At 48.6% G+C, this 26,067-nt stretch overlaps 1 protein-coding gene across 18 annotated transcripts in view; it reads left to right on the top strand.

Annotated features, from left to right (window-relative positions):
- LOC133242143 (uncharacterized) overlaps positions 1–26,067 on the top strand; it is a 487,229-nt gene that overhangs the window by 18,107 nt on the left and 443,055 nt on the right. Inside the window, exon 3 of one of the 18 annotated variants that reach the window (XR_009734780.1) lies at positions 23,749–23,918. The exons of 16 other annotated variants lie outside the window; for them this stretch is intronic. Coding sequence is in view for 1 of the 2 variants with exons in the window: in XM_061408197.1 (XP_061264181.1) it covers positions 23,749–23,804 (56 nt within the window). In the remaining variant the exon portion in view is untranslated. Of the gene's footprint in view, positions 1–23,748; positions 25,726–26,067 lie in introns of those variants that run through there. One more of the 18 variants, XM_061408197.1, reaches the window with a different exon arrangement.

Genomic DNA, 26,067 nt, shown 5'->3' with positions numbered 1-26,067 from the left:
TGTGTTTCCATGTGGCCACCTAAGTTTTGCAGGACTGAAGTCTCGCATCTCCTCTGATTCATGTATGTAGGGAACATGTCATCACTGTTTCAGTTCCTGAAAGTGCCTTCTCATGAATGCTAGCAGGTGTTACTTAGGGAATTAAATTTTGAAAACAGATCAACAGCTTTACCAACTGTCTCGGGTCTACTTCTCTGAGTATCATGCAGGGCGGTGTGGACCCTGCTGGGTATGAGATGCCTGATGACAACATTTATGAGACCTTTGTCCAAAAGAAAATTTGACGTTGACCAAGAAATCTGAGTGCTGAAGAATTGATGCTTTTGAACTGTGGTGTTGGAGAAGACTCTTGAGAGTCCCTTGGACAGCGAGGAGATCAAACCAGACAATCCTAAAGGAAATCAACCCTGAATATTCATTGGAAGGACTGATGCTGAAACTTTGGCCACCTGATGTAAAGAGCTGACTCATTGGAAAAGACCCTGATGCTGGGAAAGACTGAAGGCGGGAAGAGAAGGGGATGACAGAGGATGAGATGGTTGGATGGTATCACCGATTCAATGGACATGAGTTTAGGTAATGGCTCAGAGGTTAAAGTGTCTGCCTCCAATGCAGAAGACCCAGGTTCGATCCCTGGGTTGGGAAGATCCCCTGGAGAAGGAAATGGCAACCTACTCCATTATTCTTGCCTGGAGAATCCCATGGACGGAGGAGCCTGGTGAGCTACAGTCCATGGGGGTCACAAAGAGTCGGACATGAACAACAACAAAATCTGACCTGTAGTTGAGTCTGACAGGTCTTGATGGCTTCTTCTTGGCTGAGACTTTCTCAGCCAAGGTCATATCTGATTTTGTCATTAAGGTCTGCATAGCCCAGACTATACACACCCCAGAATAACTCAGATACTTCTCGGCCAGTAGGCTGGCTTTTAGGGGATACACAGGAAGTCTGTGTTCAGTACAACTGTGAGTCCATGGATGTCGGCACTTTTTTTTGGCTGTACTGGGTCTTATTTACCACACGTGGGATCTTATTTTTTAGTCGCCGCACATGAAATTTTAGTTGTGCCATGTCTGGGACCTGCTGTCCTGACCAGGGGTCTGACCCCGGTCCCCTGCATTGGGAATGTGGCGTCTTAGCCACTGGACCTCCAGGGAAGTCCTGGCACATTTCTGTAATAATAGTAATCACGCGTTTCTCCTCACCGTTGGGCGTATCGTCCCGGAACGAGCCAGTCTCTAGTGCGCTAGTGCAGCTCTCGGAAAGTGAAATGTTTCTCTTGAAATTGGTCAGAGTGAAATCAAAGACGGAAGATGTTCCTGTCAGCCAGCATTAATGGCTTTGCCTCCTTGAGGTTACAGCCAACACTGGCTTCGAATGCTCATCTGTAACAGCTGAGTCGTCACCCCCAAGATAAGAGAGCTCTGAACCTTCCCGAGTCCGTTAGATTTACAGTGTGTCTTTCATACATAAAGGTGTCCGTTTCTGAGCATTGCATCATCTACGTGCTAAAAAAAAAACAGAAAACAAAGAGCTGTGTATCGAATTGGACTCCCACGCAGGTGGTGCTTTTCGTAACACCAAGCAGCTTCTGGTTTTCCTGTGTGCGTTCAAGGGAACCATAAACCACCTGGCTGAGTTGAGTTGTGCCTATCCATAAAGCACCAGGCGGCCCCAGGACACCAGCTCTGCTTGCTAATCAAAAGCGATATTGTCGACGTGCCGGCTTAATGCAGAGATTGATGAAGATACGCAGGTGCCGTGGGGCTGGGCAAGTTTTATACCCAAGCCAGCTTATATGCCTGTGCAGTTAGCTATGTTTGCAGACCACTTTTGGGATTTTTCCCTCCAAGGATAAATCACTGCCTTTAATCTCATTATCATCTGTACATCACTGAGGTGTTATGCTCTGTTTACAAGGTGAATGACACTCTTCCTTTTGGAACTCAAAAGTGGCAGATGATTCAAGACCCACCTGGAAACTTTCGACTTTAGGGAACCCCCCCTTCCCCTGCAACACACACACAAACCCAACATGCACTTCGCTCCCTGACTTCCAAACCATCAACATTAAAGAAAGAAGAAAATGACTAAGAATGATTTGGAACTATGTTGCAATCTCCTAACCAGATTGTAGGGGGAGCTCTCCCTGGAATTAGCCCTGGGCACTACCTGTGGCAGGGTTGACCACTGCACCTAGCCTTTTTTTTTTTTTTCCCCAGAGCTCTTTTCTCTGCTTTTCTGCTTAAAAGACGGAGCTTCGTATCCATTCTCCTCCCCTATCCCTGGTAAAGGAAATCTTGCAAATAACCCGTTTCATAGCTTACCAAAAGTGAAGTCATTCAGTCATGTCCGACTCTTTGTGACCTCATGGACTGTAGCCTACCAGGTTCCTCCATTCATGGGATTTTCAAGGCAACAGTGGGTTGGGTTGCTATTTTGTTCTCCAGGGGATCTTCCCAACCCAGGGATCAAATCCGGCTCTCCTGCATTGTAGGCAGATGCTTTACCATCTGAGCCACCAGGGAAGCTTACCAAAAGCAGTGACTTTTTCATATGACTTGCATCATGATCATTATGTATTTCTGGTTTTCGAAAAACAGGAGCGACTTGAACATGTTAATAACCTTGGACAAGCAGTATGAGTTTTTAACAAGAATATATTGTGCATAAGCTGCAGTGAAAGAATTGTTAATTGTCTAGTATGTATCTGAAACGTACATTCAGATGTACATTGCATTCAGTTCAGTTCAGTCGCTCAGTCATGTCCGACTCTTTACGACCCCATGGACTGCAGCATGCCAGGCCTCCCTGTCCTTCACCATCTCCCAGAGTTACTCAGACTCATGTCCGTCGAGTGAGTGATGCCATCCAACCATCTCATCCTCTGTTGTCCCCTTCTCCTCCTCCCGCCTTCAGTCTTTCCCAGCATCAGGGTCTTTTCCAATGAATCAGTTCTTTACATCAGTTGCATTATTTCTATAATTTGGTTCTTCTTTATATTTTTTAATCTTAAAGAAAAAAGCAAAAAAGATGTATTTTTGGAGTAGGTGGTTCTGACTGTTGCATGCCAGGCTCCTCTGTCCATGGGACTCTCCAGGCAAGAACACTGGACTGGGTTGCCATTCCCTTCTCCAGGGGATCTTCCCAAACCAGGGATCAAACTCGGGTCTCCCACATTGCAGGTGGACTCTTTACCATCTGAACCACCAGGGAATTCCCAAGACAACAACAAAAAAAGACTTACTTTGGGAGTAGGTGGTTCTGTTGTCCGGTTCTGATTTACCCAGGGGACCAGTTGTGGCATGCGAGTTCTGGTTCCCTGAGCAGGGACTGAACCTGGCCTGCCTGCTGTGGGAGTGCAGAGTCTCAGCTACTGGACCTCCAGGGAGCTCCCGTGCTGATTCTTAATATTCTTACTTCTTCTCTTCGTCTTCTGTCCATACCCAGCCCTCCCCCCTCGTTTTCCTCTTCCTTCTACTGCTCGTCTTTTTCATGAGGTGCCTTCTCATGACCTGTGCTCACCTGGTCGTGAGGTTTTTGCCCTATCGTTCATTAACATGCTCCCTACAATAGGGAGCTTTAGGAACTGTAGTTGAATACCTTTTTCTCTGGGCACTAGCGGTAAAGAACCCGCCTGCCAATGCAGGAGACTTAAGAAATGCAGGTTCTATCCCTGGGTTGGGAAGATCCCCTGGAGGAGGGCACGGCAATCCACTCCAGTATTCTTGCCTGGAGAATCCCATGGACAGAGGAGCCTGGCAGGCTACAGTCCACGAGTTCACAAAGAGTCGGACATGACTGAAGCGACTTAGCATGCACGCGCCTTTTTCTTGAGAGAGGCAAACTCAGAGGTAATAGGAGCGGACGCTCCTGTTTACAGAGCACCTCCCCGTCTCAGAGAATGCCCCAGCTGCTTTCTGCTCAGTAGGGCACTGGGTCTCGTCTCGGCCCTTCAGGTGGACAGAGCGGGCCTCCCTTTGCAGGGAGGACTGTTCCAGCACGCCACGCTACGCTCTCGCCAGACCTGAAGCCTGTGCAAGAGACTTGAACGTGCACCTAAGATACAGTTCTCCGTTTAGTAGAAACCGGGACAGTAGTCTGGGGGCCTGATTGAAGAAATAGAAGCCAAATGTAATCTTCATGGGTGGACATCTCCCCGCATGTTGGGAGTTCCTACCAACATGTGACCCACTTCGCCCCGGGCTCTGTTGTGAACTGCTGTGTGGTCAGTCGCGTCCAACTTGGCGAGCCCGTGGACTGTAGCCCACCAAGCTCTTCTGTCCAAGGGATTTTCCCAGCAAGGAAACTGGAGTGGGTTATTGCCTCGTCCTTCTCCGGGGGATCTTCACGACCCAGGGTCAAACCCCCATCTCTGTACTGGCAGGTGGGTTCTTTACCCCTGGCACCACCTGGTCTCAGGTCATTTATTCTGCCTCCTTATCCTGCTACTGTTGAGACGCTGAGTACTTAATATAAATAACAACAACAAAAAAATCCTTCAGAGAGAAAAACACTGCTGACAGATGGGCAGCATAACTCACCTTCCTTTCTTTTTCATATCTGTTTGCTTTGGAGCTGACATTTCCATATGAAATACTCTTCTGTCTCAAAGCCGAATACCTCGGCTTCATTTCCTTCTCCAAGACCATGAATTCTTTCCAAGGAAACGCTGTTTTCCGTGGGGCCTTATTTCCACGTCGCCCGCTGCTTTGTAATTTACTTACGGTTCTCTTGTTGAATGAGAACACAGGTCCGCCTTGTGTCTCCAACTTTGTTTTTCCTGTAAATTGCTTCTCCTCCCCACCCCCCACCTTGTTTAATTTCTCTGCAACGAGCGTGCTGTATATGTTTTCACGTGCATCTCACGGTTCTCCGATTCCCCGCATGCACCGTGGTCATCGTGAGACAAACGTTCCTAATTCTGCTTCTCATGTGACGCGTGGACAGGCACTTGGGCGTTCTGTGGGATGTCTGACACCGGTGAGTTGGTTGACACCTCAACGCTGGTTTCTGCTTTTTTTCCTGTTTCTGAAAACTCATAAAAAAGCACCGTGTATAGCGTCATTTATTTTTACTTCTCTCCTCAGGAAGGTTTTCTTTCTATCGTACAACCCATGTCCTTCTGAGGCAGTTTTTTTGTTTACATGTTTCCTCACATTTGCTTTGAAAATAAAATCGACGGACGTTTAGAAATGTTTGGTTGGAAAATAAAGCCAACTGGCTCAGCAGTTTCTAAACTTCACTGTGATCGAAACAAACTAACAAACAAAAAATGTTTGTATTCATTAAAGAGAACGCTTTTCAAAATGCGGATGGGATGATCTGGATGGAAGCAAAGAGAAAGGAAAGACGGGCGTGCTCTCGGTATGGAACGGACATCCCCTGGCATTTGATGAGGGCTGGTGGCTGAGGAAGGACCCAGAGGGAGAGAAGTGAGGTTCCGTGTCCCTGTTGCCACCCTCAGTAACCCCGATCATGCCGGTTGAGCTGCGTGGCAGGCGTGGGTATTGGTGTCTCGCCTTCAGCTCCAAGGCAGACAGCTGGGAATAGACTGAGCTGGGCTGAGGATCGAGCTTCATTTTCAAAACTGCCCCATGGAGGTCACCCAGAGCCTGAATTCCAGTTGTCCATGCAGGTACCGTGGCTTCAGTTCCTCATCTTCTTTATGATCGGAGGAGATCAGGGCATGTGTTAAAGGAATGATCTGATGAATGAATGAAGTCTGTATTTTCACGACTTTTTTTTGTGTGGATTCTTTGCCATCTTTTTTGGGGGGTTCAAGATTCTTAAGTGCAGGACTTTCCTGGCAGTCCAGTGGTTCAGAATCTGCCTGCCAGTGCAGGGGACCCAGATTTGATCCCCAGTCTTTGAAGAGCTCACACGCTGTGGAGCAAAAAAAAAAACCCGTGTGCCAGAACCTGTGAAGCCCGTGTTCCGAAAATCCATGCTCCGCCACAAGAGCAGCTCCTGCCATCAGAAGCCTGTGCTTTGGAACCAGAGTGACCCCCTTTAGTAGCTCTCTTCAACTAGAGAAAGCCCATGCACAGCCACAAAGACCCCGTACAGCCAAAAATAGAAGGGAATAAAGTCAATGCACGATTGTACTTGGGAAAAAAAAAGACGTTTTAGTGTGATGTTTTACTGTTGTGTCCAAAAGTCCGAGGTGTGTTGTTCCAGCTCACCCACGGAAGCTGGCATTGCAAATACACTCCGGTGCAAGAGAGAGGGGCTGGCCGAAGGCTGTCACAAGAGCCAACAAGAAGACGTCAGGAGGCCGAGATCAGTGTGCTTAAACACAGCATGAGGCTTCACAGCTTGAGGGGCTTCAGACAGACGGTGGGAATAAGGGCCAGGCTGATGGAACTGGGCTGCGGTCACTTCCGGCACTGGGGCACCAGGACTTACGAGTCCCTGCTTATAGACTCCATGATATGATGACAAATCATCGTCTCTGTCGGCAAGCACGATGCTAGAATGGAATTTGAACCAAGCTCCTCCGTTTTCGTTCCTTTGCCTTCAGGCCCTGGCCCTTCTGTTCAGACAGCACCTTTGAAAGGGTCTGGTTTCTCACTCAGACCACAGTCTGTCCACCCATCCTGCTGGGAGAACACACGATGCGCGGTGGATCCTAAAAGTAGGAAAAGGCAGGCTCTGTCAGCCGGGTGCTTGATGCCCAGATGACACACGCTGGGATCCTGATAACCACCCCCACCCCCACCTCAGCTTTCTCTCTTGTCCCACGTGTGAATCCTGTTACTCCAGCATGGCGATATCAGCCTAGATTTTAAAGACCCACTTTATAGTAGAGGTGTCTCTATAGTCATGGCTGTGGTCTTTCCAGTAGGCATGTACAGATATGAGAGCTGGACCATAAAGAAGGCAGAGCACTGAAGAATCGATGAAGAACTTCTAAGAATCAAACTGTGGTGCTGGAGAAGACTCTTGAGAGTTGCTTGGACTGCAAGGTGATCAAACTGGTCAGTCTTAAAGGCAGTCAACCCTGAATATTCATTGGAAGGACTGATGCTAAAGCTGAAGCTCCGATACTTTGGCCACTGGATGTGAACAGCCAACTCACTGGAAAAGGCTTTGATTCTGAGAAGGATTGGAGGCAGAAGGAGAAGAGGGCAACAGAGGATGAGATGGTTGGATGGCATCACCGATTCCATGGACCTGAGTTTGAGCAAAGTCTGCGGGATTGTGAAGGACAGGGATGCCTAGCATGCTACAGTCTGTGGGCTCACAGAGTCGGACACAACCTGGCGACTGAACCAACAACAAAGCAAGGAAGGAGAAATTGGTGAAAGAAACGTGAAAGTGTTGGTCTCTCAGTCGTGTCCAACTCTTGCCATGCAGATCTCCAGGCGGGAAGACTGCAGTAGGTTGCCATGCCCTCCTCCAGGGAATCTTCCCGACCCAGGGATCAAACGTGGGTCTCCTGCATCACATGCAGATTCTTTACCATCTGAGCCACCAGGGAAGACCAGAGAAACTGGTAACCAGTTATAAAAGAGAGTGGAGATAAAATCAAATGCAGAATCATTACATTAAATCTCTGTACTTTTCACATTGTAAGTGAAGTAGCCATCATTTTTAATAGTTCAGATAGACATTTAACGGGCTTCCCTGGTGGCTCAGTGGTATAGGATCCGTCTGCTACTGCAGGTGACGTGGATACCATCGCTGACCCAGGACGATCCCGCCTGCCACGGGGCATCTAAGCCCGTGTGCCACACCTATTGAACCTGTGCTCTTCAACAAGAGAGGCCACCACAGAGAGAAGTCCATGCACTGGCTCTCCGCCCCTGGCTCTCTGCAACTAGAGAGAAGCCCACCCAGCAACAAAGACCCAGCACAGCCAAAAATAAAGAACATAAATGAATAGCTTTTTTCAGGTAGACTTTATGAGCCCGAAAGTTACACAACAGTACTTTCAACGACAGAGGGGATTTGGCTCCACGTATATTTTGCACAAGAAAAATTCTTTACAAATTAAGTAAAAAAAAAAAAACATATATATATATATATATATAATGTGAAAGGGCCTGTGACTTGGAAATGGAAGTCTTGGGTGTGGGTGCTGGGTTGACCTTTGAACTGTTGATCCTCAGCAAGATCACTGTGACACGTGACTTTCAGCCAAACCATCCATGAAGAGGTAGCGGGAAAAGTGAGGCTTCCATGGTGTTACTTGGGGACCCTCACAGAGAGCTGCTGTGTGTGTTGTGTGTGTGTGTGTGTGTGTGTGTGTGTGAAAGAAAGTAGCCAGTGTGAATTTAGAGACATCATAACTGTATATAGCCCTTGCTATAAGTCGCAATACATACACATTTCTCTTTTAGAACTTTATTCATGAGGCATTAATGTGAATACTAATAGCGATTCTATGACTCCAATAGTAATTCTCAGTCCTTGAGTAGTAAAACTGCGTATAGTTTTTTTTTTTTTTCCCACTTGATGGCAAGACAATAATGTTTAAGGCTTTCATAGGTTTTATAGATGACGGAGATTAGAACTCTTTTAAAAAGATTACGTTTGTCCTTGAATAATAAAAAGGCACTGCAGTCAAATTAGTATTCAGTTGAATTTTTTTTTAATCCCAACTTTCTGAGCTGTTTCCTAAAGAATCATTGAGTATTTGCCACCTCTTTTGAAACCCACGCAAAGTAAGTACGACTGAATGAGTGTCTGTAGAGTGCAGAATATCTAGAAAGTATAATACAGCTGGAGCTTTGATGGATCTCACGTTGAGAATATAGTGGAACTTTCTGAGGAGCTAGGTAAAGTTGAGACTTTGCCTGCCAACACGGGGTTTGGGTTCAATCCCTGGTCTGGGAGTTAAGATCCCAGATGCTTCATGGCCAGAAAACTAAAACATAAAACAGAAGCAGTATTGTTACAAATTCAATAAAGGCTTTAAAAGTAGTCCACATCAAAAAAAAAAAAAAATACACGAAAGCAGTCTTTATTCCTTGAAGATAGTTTGTGTGTGTGCTCAGTCACTTCAGTCGTGTCTGACGTAGTGCAACCCCATGGACTGTAGCCCGCCAGGCTCCTCTGTCCCTGGGATTCCCCAGGCAAGAATACCGGAGTGGGTTGCCATGCCCTCCTCCAGGGGATCTTCCCGATGCAGGGATCGAACCTGCATCTCCCGTGACTCCTGCATTGCAGGCAGTTTCTTTGCTTGCTGAGACACCAGGGAAGCCTAACCGGAACCTTGGTTAATTACTGATCCACATGATCAGATTTGCTGCCTGGCTGATCTCTGGGTTAGTGAATCAGCCAGAAAGCATGGATCCTGCAATTTACAACTGGGGCGCATCTCTGGATCAACCAACTTTGGATCAAAGTTTTAGAAGATTAAAGCATGTTTCACTCAGGAATGACCTTTAGTTGTGCAGAATTTGTGTTTTATTTTTCACTATTCTTGAGTGTTAGGTCATAAATGTGAGCTAATGACAGAAAATGTGTGTAAGATTAACAGGTTAGGTGGATAGTAGACATGAAAATATGATCCTTTCCAGGGGACTTCCCAGGTGGTCTGGTGGTTGAATCCGCCTTCCAATGCAGGGGACGAGGGTTCAATACCTGGTCGGTTCACTAAGATCCCGCAGGGTGCAGGGCGACCGGCCCATGTACTGCAACTCGAGAAAGCCCGCATGCTGCCATGAAGGCCCAGCTCAGCCAAAATTGAAGGGAAAAAAAAGGATCGGTTCAGTTCAGTCGTGTCTGATTCTTTTCGACCCCATGAACGGCAGCACACCAGGCTTCCCAGTCCATCAGCAACTCACAGAGCTGGCTCAAACTCATGTCCATTGAGTCGGTGATGCCATCCAACCATCTCATCCTCTGACGTCCCCTTCTCCTCCTGCCTTCAATCTTTCCCACCATCAGGGTCTTTTCCAGTGAGTCAGTTCCTCGAATCAGGCGGCCAAAGGATTGGAGTTTCAGCTTCAGCGTCAGTCTTTCCAATGAATATTCAGGACTGATTTCCTTTGATGGACTGGTTGGATCTCCTTGCAGTCCAAGGGAGTCTCAAGAGTCTTCTCCAGCACCAACATCTGCTCTATAAATTAAGATAAACTACACTCCCCGTGATTTCCTATTTTATTTGGTCACAATCATGACCACTTACGGACTCATTGTCATTCCTTTGAGATTGCCGATTGGGAATTGCGTCTCTTTTTACACCGTGTTTCACTCTGTGGGCTTCTCACTGCAGTGGCTTCTGTTGTGGCTTCTGAGCACAGCCTCGGTAGTTTTGGTGCATGGGGCTTAGTTGCTCCGAGGCATGTGGGATCTTCCTGGACCAGGGATGGAACCTGTGTCCTTGGCATTGGCAGACAGATTTCTTACCCACTGAACCACCAGGGACGTCCCTGGGAATTGCATATCTTGGAGTGTTCATTGCAGTGCTGTTTATCAAACGTGTGTGTGCCTGCTCAGCTGCTTTAGTCGTGTCCGACTCTCTGAGACCCCGTCGACTGATGCTCACCAGGCTCCTGTGCCCACGGGATTTCCAGGCAGGAATACTGGAGGGGTGCCATGCCCTTCCTCCAGGGGATCTTCCCGACACAGGGACTGAAGCCATGTCTGAGTGGGGAGCCTTTCCCTTCTCCAGGGGCATCTTCCTAACCCAGGGATCGAACCCAGGTCTCCCACATTGCAGGCAGTTGTTTACCAGCTGAGCCACAAGGGAAGCCCAAGAATACTGGAGTGAGTAGCCTGTCCCTCGGAGAAGGCAATGGCACCCCACTCCAGTACTCTTGCCTGGAAAATCCCATGGATGGAGGAGTCTGGAAGGCTGCAGTCCATGGGGTCACTGAGGGTTGGACACAACTGAGCGGCTTCACTTTCACTTTTCACTTTCATGCATTGGAGAAGGAAACGACAACCCACTCCAGTGTTCTTGCCTGGAGAATCCCAGGGACGGGGAGCCTGGTGGGCTGGCGTCTATGGGGTCACACAGAGTCGGACACGACTGAAGTGACTTAGCAGCAGCAGCAGCCTGTCCCTTCTCTAGGGGATCTTCCGGACCCAGGAATCAAACCGGGGGTCTCCTGCATTGCACGTGGATTCTTTACCAATTGAGCCACCAGGGAAGCTCTAAGTGGGAATTAGAGGGGGCTGACAAAAAAAAAAAAAAAAAAAGCCCTCAAAAAACAGAACTGTTAAAGACACAGGGGTTCACAGAGCACTTAGCTTGGAAAGAGCAGAGTGTGAAGCTTGTGGGGAAAACGAGACAGGAAGAGGCTGTCCTGATGCTCGGGTTGCCCTTTCCCCAAGCTCAGGAAGAGGCTGTCCCTATGCTTGGGTTGCCGTTTCCCCGAGCCGTGTCTTCATGGTCCTTCTCATTTGTGTTTGTCCTTGTGTTCATGAGATGGGGTGTCATTAGGGTGTATAGGATGTGATTGAGTTGCATATGTTTCCTGAGTTTCTCTCACATGCTGCCTGCTGCTGCTGCTGCTGCTGCTAAGTCGAGTCAGTCGTGTCCGACTCTGTGCGACTCCATAGACGGCAGCGCACTAGACTCCCCCGTCCCTGGGATTCTCCAGGCAAGAATACTGGAGTGGGTTGCCGTTTCCTTCTCCAATGCAGGTAGTTAAATCTGAGCACCTTGGTTGCAAGACTTATCGCATCCCCTTTAGCACTTGGACAGAATGTATCTGGAGTGATTGCAACACTGGTTCATCTGCTTCAGAACATGGGGGAAGAGTAACCACTTGCCTTTTTAAAAAAAATTTTTAAAATACCTGCAAAATTTACACTGGCCATAAACTGTAACAGCTGGGAAGGACAGTACTTGCTATCAACCTTTACCACTAATGAGTTCATCAAGGTTCTGTGAATTTGCAATGATTTTTTTTTTTTTAACCGCTTGCCTTTTAAGGGGTCGCTGAGTTTTGGTCCTTCGCAGGATCTCCTAGTCTGCAGATAGCGTCCAGCTCCTGGAGGAACAACGTTGAGCTTCACTCCTCACCCCTGCCTCTTGGTTCTGAGACTTTTGCTTCCATTATTTTTTTTGGGGGGGTGGGCTACGCCCTTCCCTCCTGTCTCCCCTCCCCGCCATCCTCCTCAGCCCTGCGGGGTCTTGTTCAGCCCCCCAGTTATCCCCATCCCCTTAAGCCCCACAGCCCCTGCTCTGTTGACTGTGTTACGCTGCTGCCCGCCCTCCACGGTATCATTTGTGTTTGCACCGAAGGTGATGGTTTATCTTGTGTTTGCACCGAAGGTGATGGTTGATGAAAAATAGCCCTGTTGCACTTGCTGGTCCTTGGGCTCAGCCTCCACCCCTCTCAACCTCCTCCGGGGAGCCGGAATCATCCATTATCTAAAATGCCTGATAAGGATTTCTAAAGCAGGAGTGGAAAGAAGAAATAATGAGGTCATCGTTCACCTCCACCCCCAAAGTCTTTTTGAGAGCCTGAGGTGAAGCTGGTGATCCTGAAAGGCAGGCTTTCTCAAGAACGGGGATTTGCGGCCAGCTTTGCATATCAAAAGGAAAGCTGGGCGGCCAGCCGGTCAAGTCTGACTCAAGTCCTAGAATAGAGACAGTGGAGGGTTACCTTTGAGGCTGGGATCAGTAGGCTTTTCCCGTCATGTGTCGACAGTGAATACTTTAGTCTTTGCCACCACTCCTCTCTGCGCTGTGCTGCAGAAGCTTCCGCCGGCAGTGCCTGAACCCACGAGGGTGTCCGTGTGCTCGGAAAAAGGTTGCTGAGGACTGAAATTTCAGTGTCAGTAATTTGCATGTGTCACCAAGTCTGCTTTTGATTTTCTTCAACGATTAAAAAAAAAGATTTAAAAGATATTCTTTATCTCTTGGGCCATAAAAAAAAAACAGCAGGGCCTGGCCTGGATTTGGGTCTCCTTAGGCTAGTTTGCAGACCCCGTGATTTCAGTGAAGAGTCTCTCTGCGTAAAAACTTTAGGCAGGTACAGGAGGCAAGGAAGGAAAGAGCTGTTTATTCTATTTTTTATTTTTTTGATCCTAAATATTTTATTTCACTTTTTAATACTTTTCTTTCTTTACTGGTGGCTGTGCTGTCTGTGTCGCTGCTGACGCTTCTTTGTAGTTGCAGCAAGCGGTGGCTCGTTTCTAGTTGCCGTGCGCACGCTTCTCATCATGGGGGTTGTCTGGTCGTGGAGCACAGGCCCTAGGGCTCCTGGGCTTCTGTAGTTGCAGTTGCCAGGCTCCAAGACAGGCTGACAAGTTGTGGCACACAGGCTTAATTGCTTTGAGGCATGTGGGATCTTCCCCGGACCAGGAATCAATCCCACATCTCCTGCTTTGGCTGGCAGATTCTTTACCGCTGAGCCACCAGAGAAGCCTGTAGTTCATTTTGTTTTAGGTTGGCGTATAATTGAAAGAAATGATGCTGAAGTTCCAATCGTTTGGCCACCTGATGCAAAAAAACTGACATTGGAAAAGACCCTGATGCTGGGAAAGATTGAAGGCGGGAGGAGAAGGGGGCGACAGAGGATGAGGTGGTTGGATGGCATCACTGACTCCATGGACATGAGTTTGAGGAAACTCAGGGAGTTGGTGAAAGACAGAGAAGGCTGGCATGCTGCAGTCCGTGGGGTCGGATATGACTTACCAACTGAACAGCAATAACTGCTTTATAATGTTGTGTTAGTTTCTGCTGTACAGCTGGGAATGCCCGACTGAGTTGAAGTGCTGGAGAGGAGGCTGGCTGCCCTTTTCCCTCGAGGGCCTCCGTTAGGAGCCACCTTGGCACAGAGGAGACCAGGTTTGTTGTAGTGATTCTCTGTGGGGGACGGTCAGGCTTTCCTGGTGGCTCAGTGCCAACGCAAGAGGTGTGGGTTTGATCCCTGGGTCGGGAAAGATGCCCCAGAGGAGGGCACGGCAACCCACTCCAGTATTCTTGCCCAGAGAATCCCACAGACAGAGGAGCCTGGCGGGACTACAGTCCACGGGGTCGCAAAGAGTCAGACACAGCTGAGCGACTCAGTACACACAGGCACTGGAGACGCAGGAAGCAGCTCCTGGGGGTGACTCAGTGTGGTGGTGTGTGGCAAGGGGTAAGGGGAGGTTTCAGCAGAGGCGGTGGGCTGGACACGGGGGGACATTCGGAACAGGAGGAACAGGACGGGAGGAAGCAGTCCTTCCAGCAGCTGACTTGTGGAAGAGACAGGGGTATATTTCATGCATTTTCTCCTGAATTACCTCAGTATGGATATTCATTATTTTTAATCTCTCACTCACCACTGGGAGTTATTTGCAAATATAGTCCTTTTTTTTTTTTTTTTCCTGGCTGCAAAACCAACTGGTGTCATTTCAAGGGGCTCCGAGGAGCTCTGGTAACCCCGGTCCTTCATGTCAGGGCAGAGGAGAATTCAGCGAGAGCAAAGTGGTAGGTAAGAATGATTTAATGGAATAGGATGCTTCCGAGGCTTCCAAGCGGGTGGGCGGGAAATGCCACCCTGAGAACGCAGTGGGCTGCAGTTTTATACTCAGAGGAAGGGGTTGGGGGAGAAGACTTTTTCTCTTGAATCATCATCAAGTTCCTTCTTCCTCTTGAACAAGATCGTCTCTTCCATCATCATGAGTTCCTCCCCCAGGTAGGGCAGGGAAATTTGTCCCCGTGTGGTCAGGCCGCGACTGTCGTAAAGCACTTTGGAGAAATATTTTCAGGTCCGAGTACGAGGATCTTTTGTTTTGAAAAGTCACCTTCCCATAAACGATTTTTTCTTATGTTTTTTTTCTTATATTTTCAAAACAGAGCCTGTTTTGAAAGTCATTAACTTACTGAGTTGGTGATGGACAGGGAGGCCTGGCGTGCTGCAGTCCATGGGGTTGCAAAGAGTCGGGCACGACTGAGCGACTGAACGGAACTGAACTCACTGAGCTCCTGGGACAGGATGTGGGGCTCCTGCCGCCATTGTTTCATAGTTTGGGGGCACATCCCATGCTTCAGTAGCATGCTTTTGTTGCTACGCAAGCCAGCTTGGTTTTGTGGTTAAGCCACCCTGCTTTCCTGAGGAATCATTAACGTACAGGAGTTTCCCATAATTTTCCACGTATAATCCCCTAGTGGGGTTAAGCATTTAATTGCCTCTTTTGTCCCTTCATTCTGTTCCTATCGGCTGTGCTGCATGGCTTATGAGATCTTATTTCCGTGACAAAGTTTATGAGATCTTAGTTCCCTGACCAGGGATTGAGCCTGGGCCCTCAGCAGTGAAAGGGCCAAGTCCTAACCACTGGACCACCAGGAAGTCCGAGTAATATAGTTCGTTTCTTCACCTCCTTTTATCACCCAAGATCTAGCCTCCCTGCCAAAAAACAGGTGGTTGCTGATTCTTTATTTTTATTCTTTATTTATTCTTTTTTCTATATATTATGGTATATTATTTATGCCTCAGTTATATTTTAAAGGACCTAACGACCCAAACTCACGTGTTCTTAAGTGAGCCTTTGCATGCATGCATGTTCAGTCATGTTTGACTCTTTGCAACCCCGTGGACTGTAGCCCACCCAGCTCCTCTGTCCATGGGATTTTTCCTGGGCAAGAATACTTGAGAGGGTTGCCATGCCCTCCTCCAGGGGATCTTCCAGACCCCAGGATCGAACGTAGGTGTCCTCCATTGTAGGCCGATTCTTTACCGTCTGAGCTACTAGGGAAGCCCTGAAATATATATATATATATGTGTGTGTGTGTGTGTGTGTGTGTGTATTTTTTTTTTTTTCTTTTTCTGAGAAGCTGCTTTAGACTGAACGGTGTCACCCCCAGAAATCATATGTTGAGATCCTGACACTTAGGGCCTCAGGAGGTGATGGTAATTGGAGATGCGGCTTTAAGGAAGTAATGAAGGTAAGATGAGGTCATTAGCTTGGGCCCTAATTCCTTCTGACCCATGGCCTTATAAGAAGAGATGCGGACACAGACACACCCAGAGGGACGACCGCATGAGGACCCAATGAGGAGACAGCCATCTCCACGCCCAGGAGATGGGACTTATGGGTAGCCAACCTGCCTGCACGTTGATCTCGGGCTGACAGCCTCCAGAGCCGTCAGGTCCGTTTGTATTGTGGAAGCCTCCAGTCTGGGGTGCTGTGTTGTGGTAGCACACTCATACAGAAGCATTTTGGGATTTGTAGGCCCCTGGGAGATTGGGATGAGTAGCCCAGGCGTGATTACAGCATCCATTCTCTTTACAACACTGTCTTTCTTTATATTCTCAGAATTGGATTACAAGTTTCAAGTCCAATTCAAAAAAAATTTTTTTTAATCAATAAGGTAATAAACTTTCTAGACTTTTAGCAGTAATGTGGATGTGAGTTCAGTCCCTTCGGTCATGACCGACCCTTTGCGACCCTGTGGACTGTGGCCCGCCAGGCTCCTCTGTCCATGGGATTCTCCAGACAAGAATACCGGAGTGGATTGCCATTTTCTTCACTAGGGGATCTTCCCAACCCAGGGATTGAACCCACATCTCCTGTGTTGAAGGCAGATTCTTTACCACGGATCCAACAAGGAAAGCCCTGTGGCAGTAATATTAGATGTCAAAATACACAGAAGTATATCATAGTTTTGAATGAATATAAATTAGAAATGTAGCATTTGATTCATACTAAGTCAAACAAGTCGAATCAAAATGTCATCAATTTTTTAGATAGGCAGAAATTTTTAAGTTTTCTAAAATATATAGATTATATTGTACATACTATTTATATGTGTGTGTGTAGTGCTTTAGTTACTAAATTGCATCTGACTCTTGGGACCCCACAGACTGTAGCCGTCCCAGCTCCTCTGTCCAGGCAAGAATACTGGACTGGGTTGTCATTTGCTTCTCCAAGGAATCTTTCCGACCCAGGGATTGAACCCAGGTCTGCTGCATTGGAGGTGGATTCTTTACCAACTGAGCCACCAGGGAAGCCCCATATGTGTGTGTACAGAAGCTTTTCTACTACACTTGATAAAGCCTTGAGAAAGAACAACAACAACAACAAAAAAAAAAGACGGAGAAATTGGAAAACATAAACCGAGAGAAATGGGAGCACTGAATATGAAATAGAAAAAGTGGAACAGACAAGATAGAAGTAAAAGATCATCGTATAGTCCTGTTGTTTTTAAACACGGATACTCAGTACAGATGCCCAGTATTGAGGCAGTCCGAGCACCTGGACAAGAGTTCCCAGACACAGGGCGTTTCAGAAGGGAGTGAAAAGCTTGCTAAGAACAAAGAGCAGAGATAAAGTGGGCAGTGTGAGTGCTTCAGGCCGACCTCCCGACAGACAGTTTTCATGGGTTAACAGCCAATGTTTATAGTCTCAAGACAGAGAAAATTCCTGTTGGAAGGCTGGCGTTAGGTGACTGGTTTGGGGGTGTTTACTGGAGTGTGCATCTCTGCCTAATAGGCAGTGAGGAAGCTTGTGAGTAATGATCGGGGGCTTTTGGCAATGGTTACAAAGGGGCTCGGTCAGCTTTGGAGGCGTCGTTGTTGCAAGGCCTTGGTCCTGTGGCCCGGGGTAGGACTCAACGCCCAAGTATTGCCTTCCCCCCCAACCGCAGAAGCTCCGTAGGTGTTTGTAATCAATACACATCCTTTGTCTTGCTGGGTATCTCTGAGCTCTTGATTAAGATGGGCACACAGCTGGTGACCATCCAGGCACACAGGTCAGCAGGTGTCAGTCGGGCTGGCTTGGATGATATTTGGGTGTCACGCATCACCAAGCTGGGGGTGTCCAGCACGTAGGTCCCCCAGAGGCCTCTGGAGTACAGCTGACTTCGCTGAGTCCCAGAAGTCTAGGGTTTCCTCCTCTGCTCTGAAGTCTCAGAAACTTGTTCCCATCGGAAGCCAGCGGGGGCTGGGTTCTCTTTAGGTTTGACTCCACCGTCCATCCATAAGATCAGTGAAAGGATCGGTCAGACTTCAGCCCTCTCATCTGCCTTTAAGCATCGTTCTTCTTTCTTTACTGACTTACGCAGGCTGCGGTGGGTCTTCCTTGGTGTGTGTGCTTTCTCTAGTTGTGGCAAGTTGGGGCGATTCTCTAGCTGCGGTGTGCGGTCTACTCATTGTGATGACGACTCTGGTTGTGGAGCATGGGCTCTAGGCGCTCGGGCTTCAGTACTTGTGGTACACAGGCTTAGTTGCTCTGTGGCTTGTAGGATCTTCCTGGACCAGGGTTGAACCCGTGTCTCCTGCATCTGCAGATGGATTATTAACCACTGGGCCCCCAGAGAAGCCCTGAACATCATTATTCTAAAGATGATGTTCAACATTCAGGAGACTTTGGCCACCTGATGCGAAGAGCTGACTCATTGGAAAAGGCCCTGATTCTGGGAAAGATTGAAGGCAGGAGGAGAAGGGGACAACAGAGGATGAGATGGTTGGATGGCATCACGAATTCAACAGACATGAGTTTGAGTAAGCTGCGGGAGTTGGTGAAGGACAGGGAAGCCTGGCGTGATGCAGTCCATGAGGTTGAAAAGAGTCTGACACCACTGAGCGACTGAACAACAAAAGACACTCAAGTCCTTTAACAGACACCCTCACAAGGGTGTCTTCCTGCCCTGCAGACTGCTATTCGTGCGTGTGAGTCAGTCACTGTTATTACGTAGGTGCTGTTCCTGATGTTGTTATGGAGACAGACACGGCTCAAGTGACCTGCCTGTCTCCTCAAGGGCGGTTGGTCAGCACGATGCTTGGCAAATTGTGCTGTTGCTGTTGTTTTCCCTTCTTTCTCTTCTCCTCTTCCTCCTCACTTTTCTCCCTCCCTTCTCTCCTCCTCCTTTGCAAGAGAAATACTGCAAAATAATTAAATACAAAATAAATAAAAGAAAGTTAATACAAATTCGTTTACAAAGAAGTTACATCCCAATAGTCTATTTAGAAATTAATTTGAAGTTGTGTGGTGCCTTTGAATCCAAATTGTAAGTGGAAGTCATGTTCCTGGTCCGTTTGCAAGCATCTGTTGTAAGCCACGGTAGCCTTGAAAGTAGTAAATAACTCAGCTGCATTTGTTTGATTTCAATATTGTGTATTTGGAAGTCAAACTATGACTTAGGATTGTGCGGTTTGTATAGGCAATAAAATTTGTGTTTTGCACACCGACCAAGGAGCAAGGCAGCTTGCACATCACCCCTTCTCACTCACCCAGTATCACCCGCAAAGCCACTTTTGCTGGCTTCCGGGCTCAGCTCACTGGACTCACATGACAGCTGCTTGTTTAGTTGTGGGAGGAGGGAGAATGCTCAGCGCTTCTAGAAACATTTTGAAAGTTGGGGTGAACAGGGTTGTTACTCAGAAGGAAATTTCACTGTTTCAGCTTTACCTATTTTTTTTTTAATTGGTTACTTAATTATGTGCGTCTGTGCTGGGTCCTTGTCACTGGGCTGCAGCCACGCGTTCCGGGAAACAATTTCTGTTCACTCAGAAGGACAATGCAGATCCTGGCGTGCAGTTGATTACACCGACCGGCCCAAGGCAGAGTCTTCTCTTAGCCAAGGACCCTGACCAGTTTTTGTGAAAACCTGATATATACCCTAAGTGTACGTGCCCAAATCCACCTCCCCAAATTCCCTGAAACTAGTCTGAACAAAGGAAAAGAAAGATAAAATCAAAGTTATCCCAAGATTCAATTGTCATAAGCCTAGCTAGTTAAACAGAGGACATTTATCAATAGGCCTGTGGTCATATCCTGATAAATATAATGGAATTTATGACTTTGTTCTGTTACAGAGATAATTAGCATATTCTTTTAGGTGACTGAGAGTCCAAGTCCTGAGGCTTTTTTATTGGAGGGTCTGGTTTTCCATTGATATGCCATTTCCATAGACACACCAGGGCGCAAAGTTCAGAGTCCATTGGGAGGGTGACAGTGCGTGTAGCCTAATCTTGGAATCCTGGCCTAAGATGGAGTCCAGCTCTGTCTGTTTCCTCCTTCAACCCCACGGACTGTAGCCCGCCAGGCCCCTCTGCCCATGGGAGTCTCCAGGCAAGAATCCTGGAGTGGGTTGCCATGCCCTCCTCCAGGGCATCTTCCTGACCCAGGGATCGAACCTGTGTTTACAAAGACGGAAACCGGAGCACGGGGGACGAGCAGCCTTTCTTCCCATTCCCTGTCTTCCTTGTTGGTCACAGCAGGACTCCTTTCTTTCGTTCCTTTGCTGCAGCCCCGCAGTAATCCTTTTACGGCTGGGAACCAGAAACTCCTGCATAAGAACCTGAGGACAAACTCCCTGAGGCTTCCTCAGGGCCAGGGGCGGGGCAGGGTGGGGGAGTGGGAGCTTATTCCCCAGGTTCCCCGGGGCGGGAAGGGCGTCCCTGAGCTGCTATGGTCCTCTCACCCCGGAATTCCCCCAGGGGTCCTCTGAGGGTGAGGGGTGTGCAGAAATGGAGTCCCGGAACAGGCTTCTGAGGCCAGGGGTCCAGGCTGGGACAGTGGGAAGGGGGTGCGTTGGGAAAAGCTGGGGTGGGGGGGTGGGTCCCGGCACCACTGACTAGGGTGGCCTGGGAGTTGTTAGTGAGAAAGGGAAGGGAGTGGAACCCACCTACCACTGTGGGGTAGGAAGAGGCTCCCAGAGCAAAGGGATTCCCTCCAATAAGCCCCAGTGCGAGTGTGTGAAGGCAGGTTGCTCACACGTCAAAGCACACCGCTTGAAAACATCCTTGGCTCCAATCCTTTGGCCACCCGATGCGAAGAGCCGACTCTTTGGAAAAGATCCTGACATTCCCACCAAACAAACAACAGGTTTGTGACTCATTTTTCAGTCGACATCATTTTGGTGAAAATAAGTCGGTCATTGGAAAAGACCCTGATGCTGGGAGAGATTGAAGGCGGGAGGAGAAGGGGATGACATAGGAGGAGATGGCTGGATGGCATCACTGACTCGATGGACATGAGTTTGAGTAAACTCCGGGAGTTTTTGATGGACAGGGAGGCCTGGCGTGCTGAGGTTCATGGGGTTGCAAAGAGTCGGACACGATTGAGCGACTGAAGAAGCACTTTATGCAAGATGCCAGGGGGTGCTGTGACAAGCTCAGCGTGTCCTGGATGGCATGCATTCATGCTGAGGGCTGTGACTAAGGACGAGCAGTGACTCGCAGGGTGAAGAGTCTGGGGGCAGGGGAGGGACTTCCCGGCTGGTCCTCTTGTGAAGACTTCGCCTTCCACTGTGGGAGATGCAGCTTCCATCCGTGGGGGAGGAGCGAGGAGTCCACATGCCCCGGGGCCAAAAATCCAAACCAGAACACAGAAGCAGTATTGTAACAGATTCAGAAAGACTTTAAAAGTGGTCCATGTCAAAAAAAAAAAAAAATTCTTAGATGGGAGAAAAGAATGGCAGTCGGTTTTATTGGGATTCCAATACCTGTCAGTCAACAGAACAATGGATTTGTGGAGACTGCACTCACCAGAAGATCTCTAGTGCACCTCTAGGTATGAGGGGGAGAGACAGAGGGGCGGGGGGACCCCCACCTGGAGGGACAAAGGGGGAGAGACAGAGGGGCAAAGGGACCCCCACCCAGAGGGGGAGAGACAGAGGGGCGAGGGGACCCCCACCTGGAGGGAGAGACAGAGGGGCGGGGGGACCCCCACCCAGAGGGGGAGACACAGAGGGGCGGGGGATCCCTCATCGAACCCCCACCCAGAGGGAGAGACAGAGGGGCGAGGGGACCCCTACCCAGAGGGAAAGACAGAGGGGTGGGGGGACCCCCACCCAGAGGGGGAGACACAGAGGGGCGGGGGATCCCTCATCGAACCCCCACCCAGAGGGAGAGACAGAGGGGCGAGGGGACCCCCACCCGGAGGGGGAGAGAGAGGGGCGAGGGAACCCCCACCCGGAGGGGAAGAGACAGAGGGGCGGGGGGACTCCCACCCGGAGGGGGAGAGACAGAGGGGCAAGGGGACCCCCACCCGGAGGGGAAGAGACAGAGGGGCGGGGGGACTCCCACCCGGAGGGGGAGAGACAGAGGGCTGGGGGGAGCCCCACCCAGAGCTTCCACACTCCCCAGCATGCGTGTGGGAAGAAGAATTGCAGAGCAAAGAGGTGAGCCCCCGTGAGGAATTGCTCTGTTTTCTCATCTGAAATGACTCTGTGGCCAAGATGCAAGGGTCTCCCCTAGCTTATTCAGAAAGGGATCCCCTGTCAGATCCGGTGCATTAAACCATCCTGCAATGCAGGAGACCCGAGTTCCATCCCTGGGTCGGAAAGATCCCCTGGAGGAGGGCATGTCAACCCTCTCTGGCATTCTTGCCTGGAGACTCCCCTGGACAGAGGAGCCTGGTGGCTACAGTCCATGCGGTGACAGGAGTCACATGGGATGGAGGGACTCACGCTTGTGTGGCTTCACGGAGCTTTCCTGTGGTTTGGGGCCTCTCTGGGGAGCTTTCAGGAGGTGGCCTACAGCCAGTTTCCAAGGGAACACACAGAAATGTGGGGGACCTCTTATTCTCAGCAGTCCCCTCTCTCTCCCGGACCTCTCCTGCTGCCTGCCAGGTGTCTGCCCTGGACGCCTGCAGTGCTTCCTGTTTCTTAGCTGGGATGGAGCTGTAGCAGACAGGCCACACTCACTGCTCGCCTGCCCTGAGTTTTGGGGTGCTGGTCGCTGTTTAGTTTCTCAGCCCTGAGTTTTGGGGTGCTGGTCGCTGTTTAGTTTCTCAGTCGTGTCCAACCCTTTTGCAACCCCACGGACTATAGGCCGCCGGGAGCCTTAGCCCATGGGAGTTCCCCCAGACAAGAACACTGCAGTGGGTTGCCGTTTCCTCCTCCGGGGGATCTTCCTGACCCAGGGATCAAACCCATGTCTCCTGCATTGGCCGGTGGATTCTTTACCACTGAGCCAGCTGGGAGGCCCTACTCACTAAATACACAGTATTTAGTATTTTCCTCCCCCAAACCTTGACTGGAAGTGATGTTTCAGGGGGAAGAAAATGGAGTTGATGTTGCTGCCTCTTAAATAAAATGTCTGTTTTTAGAGACGGTATTCTGGGCTTGCTGCTCATTGTTCACAGCCAAGGAAAAAGCAACTTGTGTTCAATTTTTCATTCGCAGTTACCAACCCACTTGTTACGGATGTTGAAATCATTCCTGGGCAGACTTCCCTGGTAGCTCAGATGGTAAAGAATCTGCCTTCAATGTAGGCGACCGGAGTTTGATCCCTGGGTCGGGATGATCCCCTGGAGAAGGGAATGGCACCCCACTCCAGTACTCTTGCCTGGAAAATCCCATGGACAGAGGTGCCTGGCGGGCTACAGTCCATGGAGCACAAAGAGTCGGGCATGACGAGTAACTAACAGTTTCAGTTTTCCCTGTAAGTAACAGACTTAGACTTTTCAAAACCTGTTCTCGAGCTGGCAAAGCTCTGAGCTGGTGGCAACCATCTGTTTGTAACTGAGAAGGGCTGAACCACATTTGCCTGAATCTTTGGGGACTTGCAGCTTATGAACCATTGATGAGAAGCTCTATTAAGAGACAGACGCATACACACACACACACACACAGAGAGAGAAATGGCTACATGCAAGGACTTTTTGCAAACATCCTTTCAAATATAGAGAATGTAGATGCTCCATTGGGGAAGTGACAAATAGACTCACATTATACCAAAGTGAGATAATTGAGTATGTGAAACTGGTCATGGCAAGGATTTAATAGGCAAACTGTTCCTTCCAGGGTTCTTCTTAACCTCTTCTATTATGTTCCAGCCTTTTTAAACTTAAGATCAGGAGTAAAAAGATCCCAGACCCTCTAACCCATCTTTCTCTTTGCCCCGCCAGGGACAGTCTCTCCCACACCCTCTCAAAGTCCTGGTGCCCCAGAGAACCTTCATTAAAAGGGTGGTCTGCTACCCGTCACCTTCGCTTGGGGCTCTTCCCCGAACATAGCGACAGTGATACAAAGCTGAAAACGGACGTCTGGAGCTTGGAACGCCTTCTCTGCAATGCAGGTCACTTTTCTTCCTGTGATAGAAATCTCCTCTGTGCATCAGAAGACTGATTTCAGGGCCTGAGACGTCACGGACGCCAAGCCTCGCTTCTCAAGTCGTGTCTTAAATCATGAAACGCAGCTCGGGGACTTGAGTGTAGATGACCTGTCTCAGCAGAGCGAGGTCTGGCAAACAAGAGAATGCTCAAGAGTCAATAACTGCTCAAGTGCTTTCTCCTGACTCCGGAGGCTCTCAGATCCCGGCGTTAATGTGAAACCTCTCTGTTTCTCTCTCTTGCCCTAATACCGTGTAGGTTTTTTTTTAACATGGTCTCTCTGTCTCACTCTCTCTCTCTTCTATTGCTTGTAGATTTGCAGAGTTGTCTAAACGCCCGCAAATCCTGTTTCATTAATCATATTTCCATCAGTCCAACAGAGTAAAGCGTGCAAAGGCATCTTACTTGCATTGAGGTTAGAGACAGTCTAGAGAGGTTTCAGAATGAGATTGTGGTAATTTGGCGAGGGCGTGCTGGAACACACCCAGGCTTGATGTCCTCAGCCTTCTGCAGGACGATCCTGCTGTTCCCGCTGTCGAAAACACAGCAAGACAAGGGGAGGGGCGTAAGAAGTACAGCGTACTGTGTATAAAATAATGAGCTACAAGGAGATACTGTCCAGCACAAGAAATATACCTAGTATTTTTTTAATAGCTATAAATGGAGTATGGGTTTCCACGGTGGCTCAGATGGTAAAGAATCTGCCTGCAACGCAGGAGACCTAGGTTCGATCCCTAGGTTGGGAAGATTTCCTGGAGGGGATGGTATGACTACCCACTCCAGTATTCTTGCCAGGAGAATCCCATGGACAGAGGAGCCTGGCGGGCTACAGTCCATGGGGTCGCAAAGAGTTAGGCAGGACAGAAGTGACTTAGCACACACATAGCCCTGACATGGCGCATCAAGGCTACGCAATCAAATTTTCTGTATTTTTAGGCACACAAGTGCCTAAATACAACGTGAATGGTTACTAGAGTTTTTAAACCAAATTGTAATGCGGGAAAATCTTTCGGGTAAACACTTCACTGGTTTTATGAGAAAGGAATAACTGTTTTGGGAATTGATTGATCGAGTCAAGAAGCATAGAAGAGTTGGAGAAAGGCAACAATCTGTAGAAATTCACAGTGAGAAGTGTAATATCAACAACATTATTGTTAGTCTGAGTCTTTTTTTTTTTTTAAAAGTAGGCCAGCTCTGTGCAGAGATTTCCCTTCTTGGTGGTATCGTGCGATGCCCATAAACCCTGTGTAAAGTGTAATTCCATAAAATAATTATATTCATGCTAGAGCTGACCAAGTGTCCCTGAGGGTGTGGCTTTGCATAAAGCTATCCTGGTTGTAAGTAGTCACCGCCCAGGTTTTGAACCCAGACGTCGTAATGCGTGTTCCACTTCACCTTGGCCACCAAATTCTAAAACCCACAGAGATCTTCCCAAATCTGTGCATGGTCTTTAGGGAGGTCGTGAGCATCTGCAGACCACATGTGCCTGTGCATGGCTGCATTTTTCTCAGGGAAGACACCTCAATATTTCAAATTTCTCGAAGGTTTTATAAGCCGTACCAGCCATCTAAGAGAAAAAGCAGAGGAAATGGAAAACTTGTAAAACTTAGCAGAGAGGCAGTTTCCCGTCTTTCCTGTTTAAAAAATATGCTCTCAGAGAATGACCTTCAGAAAGCTTCTCTCTTTTTTTTCCACACTAGTAGCCTATTTATTGATTTTTTTTTTATGATGGCTGTGGAGATAACAGTAATTAAATGTGGTGGTGTTTCTTTATCATATGAATGATTTCTTTATCTTGCGCAACCATGTGAATGATTTATAAGTTTTATAGCATTTCCAGCAGTCAAATATTAGATAGCAATTTGTCCTGATGGAGATCACTGGTGACGTTCCTTTCTTTCTCTCCAAGACCAACCCTCAATACTAAAGAGCGTCTCTGAGCCTCTGATGGACTTAGTGTGTGAGCACGTGTCTGACTTTCTGTAACCCCAGAGACTGTAGCCCAGGAGGCTCCTGTGTCCATGGGAGTCTCCAGGCTAGGATACTGGAGTGGGTTGCCACGCCCTCCTCCAGGGGATCTTCCCCACCTAGGGATCGAACCCGGGTCTCTTATGT

Source organism: Bos javanicus, chromosome X (assembly GCF_032452875.1).
Source record: "Bos javanicus breed banteng chromosome X, ARS-OSU_banteng_1.0, whole genome shotgun sequence".
In the NCBI taxonomy this organism is placed as follows: domain Eukaryota; kingdom Metazoa; phylum Chordata; class Mammalia; order Artiodactyla; family Bovidae; genus Bos; species Bos javanicus.
This window is presented reverse-complemented; position numbering and strand designations above follow the sequence as displayed.